This window comes from Vanellus vanellus (genome assembly GCF_965231255.1).
Source record: "Vanellus vanellus genome assembly, chromosome: 16".
Classification (NCBI taxonomy): Eukaryota; Metazoa; Chordata; class Aves; order Charadriiformes; family Charadriidae; genus Vanellus; species Vanellus vanellus.
In genome coordinates this window covers 2698975-2704452 of record NC_138921.1, presented here as the reverse complement: position 1 = coordinate 2704452, position 5478 = coordinate 2698975, and the positions used below count along the sequence as shown (strand labels likewise).

General features: G+C 45.9%; 1 protein-coding gene across 1 annotated transcript; it reads right to left on the bottom strand.

The window, feature by feature from the left end:
• Nucleotides 1-535: 535 nt before the first annotated feature.
• On the bottom strand, nucleotides 536-4793 carry SPRING1 (SREBF pathway regulator in golgi 1). Its single transcript, XM_082491667.1, has 5 exons — nucleotides 4638-4793; nucleotides 3883-4039; nucleotides 2423-2574; nucleotides 1795-1908; nucleotides 536-761 (listed from the first exon to the last, which is right to left on the bottom strand). The coding sequence occupies exons 1-5, from the start codon at nucleotides 4746-4748 to the stop codon at nucleotides 678-680; spliced, it is 618 nt and encodes a 205-aa protein (XP_082347793.1). The 5' UTR covers nucleotides 4749-4793; the 3' UTR covers nucleotides 536-677.
• Nucleotides 4794-5478: the final 685 nt, after the last annotated feature.

Genomic DNA, 5478 nt, shown 5'->3' with positions numbered 1-5478 from the left:
ATACCAATACAATTCCTTTAGACTAAGGAGGAAAACAACCAACCAATTTTAGTCAGGATCTAAAATATCCTTTGTACCTGACACAACAAAACAGGGACTGAAAGGCATCAACAACTAGCTATGCAAAGCATCAATACTTTCAGCTAGTAATCCATATAAAATGAATAAATAATTCATAATTACATATGTAGCGTACACCATGCATGTCAAGAAGCGCTCCAGAGAGAGAAGCACACACACCAGGCATGCTTTACTCTCTAAAAGCAAAAATTCTCCAATTATTACTGTCACTCTGGAAAGTCTCTGGACTGCAGAGACACGATTGAACCTCCACATAGAGCTGCAAAGCTCCATTAGATATTTTTCCTATGATGTTTGATAACCTAGATTGACTCTGTGCATCCTAAAATTTACAGGAAATATTCAAAGAATGTACTAGTACTCTAGTACAGTACTAGCACTCTAGTACTCCAAAGCAGGTACATAACAAACTGAAGAAAACAAGATTCAATCCTGGAGATCTTAAGTCCCTCGCTTGCACTGTACATCTCTGGGTTTGTCCCCAGAAACAACGTAAGCCATTTACGCTGAGGCTCTCGTAAAGCAACAGCTGTTGTCTTGCTCGTTTGGATTCTAGTCTCCAGTTGCTTCCCTTTGTTGTGTAGATCATGCAGCTTTCAAACAGGCAGAAGCTCTGGGGGATATTCACCATAGCAGTATTTTGCAATTGGATCTCTATAGGTGTTTTCATGCTGCACGCTCTGTCAGAAAGAGGAGGAGAAGCTTTAACAATACACACATATTGAAACAATACATCCCTTCACTGCAGGCCGAAACCCAGAGTGTTTATACATATGCAAAAAAATATTCCAAATTCTTCTGCACATTAGAATATCATCTAGAGTCAAGCAACGGTGCACTCCCAACATATAAAAGACAGTTGCACTTTAATGTTGAACCACACCCAGAACCTCCTTTTCAGGAGACTACCCGAGTTGGTGGGAAGAGATTCAATATTAAAAAAAAAAAAAAAAAAAAAAAAAAATGCTTATACAGTATCATCAAGCGTCCTAAGCAAGCAAGGCATAATAAAGCTGCTACTTGAGATGTGTGCATTTTTCTTGATAAAGCTAGAGTTCAGATACTATGGGTAAAAAAAAAAACAAAAACAAACCAACACTTTGGAGACATTTGGAACTGTCTTTTGTTTGCAATCCATCCCTGTTGCTATATTAAATACTCGAGCTGCATGACATCTCCAACAGCACTTTCTTAAAAGGGCCAATGCTTGCTTAGACCAAAACTTCTAATAAAGTCACACAGGTAACAGAAGTTCACCTCTGTTCTTCAAAAGCAAAAGAATTACAACCTACTGTTTGAGTTACTATGCAGAAGATTGTTAGCATATGGTAAGTTTAAAAACGTACCATAAAGTAAATAGCATTCTGAAGCTACTGGGAGAAACTCACTGTTCTCATGAGATCTTCCCAGAGCTCATCCAAGGTCTTCACCAGTCATTGAACTTAGTGGTCTCTTTTCAGTTAATGATGTCTTTTCTAAAGAGAGTGTAAAGCTCATCCTGCCCTTTATTTACTGCTGCTGTTACTATTTTGCCTTACAAACCAGAGGATTTCCTTCAGGTTAGCTCTCAGCCATAGCTTCAGCATTTATGAAAATGCCCGTGTGTGTGCAAGCACAACAGACCAGCCATTCATAGGACCAAGCCCCATTTGCCAAGGGCACTTTTGGGGTATTTTTCCCTTTTTGAGCCCTGGACATACACTTGCGTCTTACCTGTGATGAAGTCCTACATTTTGCCAAACACAACTCAAAGCGATCTTCCACTGCCATGAAGAGGTTTTGGAAAGCAATAGCTGCCCGGTTCAAGAAACGTTCCAAAAGATGTTGCTGAAGTGGTTAGCAAGAAAGACAACAAAACAAAACCACAAAAACCATAATTCAACAAGGAGTAATCAAAGCCCACCTTAACCTACACAGCTTAAGTATCAGAGGAATAGTAAGCAACTCCACTTAGGATTTCCAGCAAGCACTGAGACATTAACACATCACGGAACCCCAGCAGTAGGAAGAGAATCTAGAGAAGCTAACAGAATACGGAGAAGTGCTAACTACAAAACTGATACTGGCTGGAATAGCTTTTCTGCAACCATTTCCCTTCAGCAAATGCGATTCCCCTGAAGCTGAAACATTTTGCAAGGCTCCTGGTATTTCCTCTCAAAGGTAGGAAGGATCAATGTTTTTTAAAGCTGTATTTATAGCTTGCCGGATGGTCCTTGCAGGCTTTCCTTGTCCTTCCAAGAAAAGGAACTATCCCCTCTAAGGGAAAAGCTCCTCACAAACAAGCACAATTAGCCACAGAGGAACTGGAGAACACCTGGAAAGCAGGAGAAAGTCTATGCACCTTGCTGGGCTGCAGGCAACAGGAAACACAGTACTCGTACACGCTGCAGCAGCCGTTGGGAAGGCAACTGTCACAGCTGTACAGCTTTGCGCTGGGCACGTTGACATTACAACAGCCATTTACCAGTAGGTCCTTCCTCTCACAGATGTAGCCTGAAAAACAAAAACCAATAGCAACAACTAGTGAAACATACTCCTTTGTTATGTTCTACAGAACTCTACAGTAAGAATGCCATTACTTAAGACCAGGTTTATTTATCATTTAGTAGATTATGATCCCCCTCAATTTGACTAAAGTGCTAACTAGCAATTCTGTGAAATAACACTCGGACATAGAGCCGAGTTTTCCAACAGGCTGGTGTTACCTGCACAACTATTACGTGCCTACTCTAATATGCTGTATATACAGTATCAGTATTTAAATGCAGAATATTTACGTTCTGATTTTTTTTTGTGAATTTATTGTTGTGATTGGAAGGGGAAAGATGATTGGTGATGACTGTACTGGAAAAAACTGTGACATGCATTCTTTCAACTGGTCTATGTCTGGATGACTCTCTTTACAGTTCAATATGAGGAGACTTAGATTTGTCCATGCAGGATAGCTGTAAGCAGAATCCTTAATAGTATAGAACCTTCTGTTGAGCAGAATCCTTAATAGTATAGAACCACAGTGGATGTCCTTACAGAAACCATCCTACCACAGTGTTAGACTGGGAAAGATATTTGTGATTTTAGAGACCTTAGTGAATCAGCAGTAAGCATAATTCACGCAGTGCTAAATTTAACATTGATGGAAATCACAGATGATGTGGTGGCTTTTCTACAGCCTTGATTTCTGGTCAAGAAAGGTCCAGTGCCTGAGCAACAAGCACACTGGGGAAAGGTGCGTGCAGGGGAGGAAAAGCTCCATACACTTAAAAAAAGTGGTTAATTTAAGAACCTGCAAGAAATATCCTTGGGTTTACAAGGATCAGATGAGCTTGTTAACTGTGACTGAGCAGTAATTACAGCAGTCCTGAGCTGCCTCCATGCGAGGCCAATCCGGTTTCCCCGATTACTCTCCCTAACATACCTGACAGTAGGAACACACTGCAGGGAGATACAAATAACTCTGCAAGCAACCACACAAAATTGAGCAGGACTCAATATTTGAGCCCTGTGCAGGAGTTCTTTCAAACTAAGGTGGTCCTGGAAACAGTGCAGCCGCACTCGGAAGGTACCGTGCCTGAGCTGAGCCCAGCTGGACCCAAACCCGCTGTGCACAGCACCCGATCAGCAGCGTCTGCAGCCACAGCAAAGTGAATCCAGTTTGGGGACAGAATGCCAACAGCTGAGGTTGTGCAGTAAGAACACCTTGATAAGGAGCAGTTGTTACTTGGAAGTGCCATCAACAATCAGACAGGCAAAGCAGCATCCAACACTGCAACGCGCAGAATAAATTCTTAGTATCAAGTATACCCAGTTCATCTGTAATGAGGAGCTTCCCCTGCACAGAATTCCTGCACTGGTTACTCAGCTGACTGCTGTTTCCCGAACTGAACTTCACCTTCCACATGATCGGCTGCTCGTGCTCTTGCACTTGGAGGAGATTCCGATCTCTCACCGTCCTCTCTTCCTGCAAGGAAAGACAGCATTGCAACCAGACATACAAATTCCTTCTGCCATGCCAATCCACTTGCTTTTCCCACAATTAAAAAAACCTGGTAGTTGTAAACTCCAGGGCCCAGGAAACACAAGTGTCATCGGAGTAAGCAGCACACCACTTACAATGGCTTACTTCTTGCTACAGACAGCACGAAAGCCACATAATCCAGTAAAATGGATGTGCGTGTTCACCACAAGATCAGCTAACACAGCCCAACTCAGTTACTACAGCCACAGAAATAGCATATATTCCATTAAATAACCATAGGTATACATATTTCTCTTTTTAAAAGTGGAATTACAGCTCACAAGAGATATTACATTACAACAGAATAATCAAGTCCCTTCAAGATTTATTTTTTTTTCCCAGTTGTGGTTCAAAACACTATTGCTGTCAAACACAGTATCAGACATGGCTTTTTTTTTTTTTTTTTAACTCTTAGCTTTATTTAATAATTATGATGCAATTCTATCCCAGGAGCTCAGCGCCAGCACTTGGAGAACACGAGCTACCCCTGGGCTCAGGGATGTTTTAACCGGGGGCTCGGGGGGGGAGGGAGGGCACTGACCTGCTTGAAGGTGCTGGTGAGGAAGTAGACGAGGGAGAGCCCGAAGACGACGCCGAGGACCCACCGCTTCCTCAGCAGCCGCCGCCACAGCACCGCTCCCCAGGGCACCATGGCGGCGCGGCGGGCGGCCCGGCCCCGGGGCCGCGGGCAGGACCCTCAGCCCCCCGCCGCCGCCGCGCTCGCCCGCCGCAGGGAGGGAGCGGAACGGCGGGGGCAGCGCTGATCCGTGACCGGCATCACCGGCTCCGGCGGAAGGGTGGACCGAGCGCGGGCTGCGCCCGGCGGAGAACCTCAGCGCGGCTGCCCACCGGGCCCGGCCTCCCGCCCGGGCAGCGCGACCCACCCGCTTCCGCCGGCGGCGGGGCGGAGGAGGCGGCGGCCGCGGATGTGCGTGCGCTGAGGGGGCGCGGCTGCGGCGGGCGAGGGCGGCGCCCGGCACCGCGGCCCGCACGGGTAGGTACGGGGGGCAGCGGCCGCCGGGGCCGGGCCGGGCTTGCCGCTCCCCAGATCCGGCTTGCTGCCGCCCCCACAGGGGCAGTTAGCCGCGTACTCCAGCGGGAACCTCCCTCCCTGCCTCGTTGGGGGAAAAAAAGGCCTCACTTCTGTCTCTGTGTGTGTGTACATATGTATGTGTGTATGTATATAATTATTTATAGATATCTATCTGTATACATATGCGTGTATATATAAATGCGTCTATGTATATATTTATTTATCTCTCACACGCACACACACGTGTGTGTGTGTGAAGGCAAAGTACAGCCCAGCAAGTGCCAAGGGGAGTGCCTGTGCACTGAGCAGGGCTGCAGGTGCCAATCCCAGGGGAAAACGGCCTTGCTGG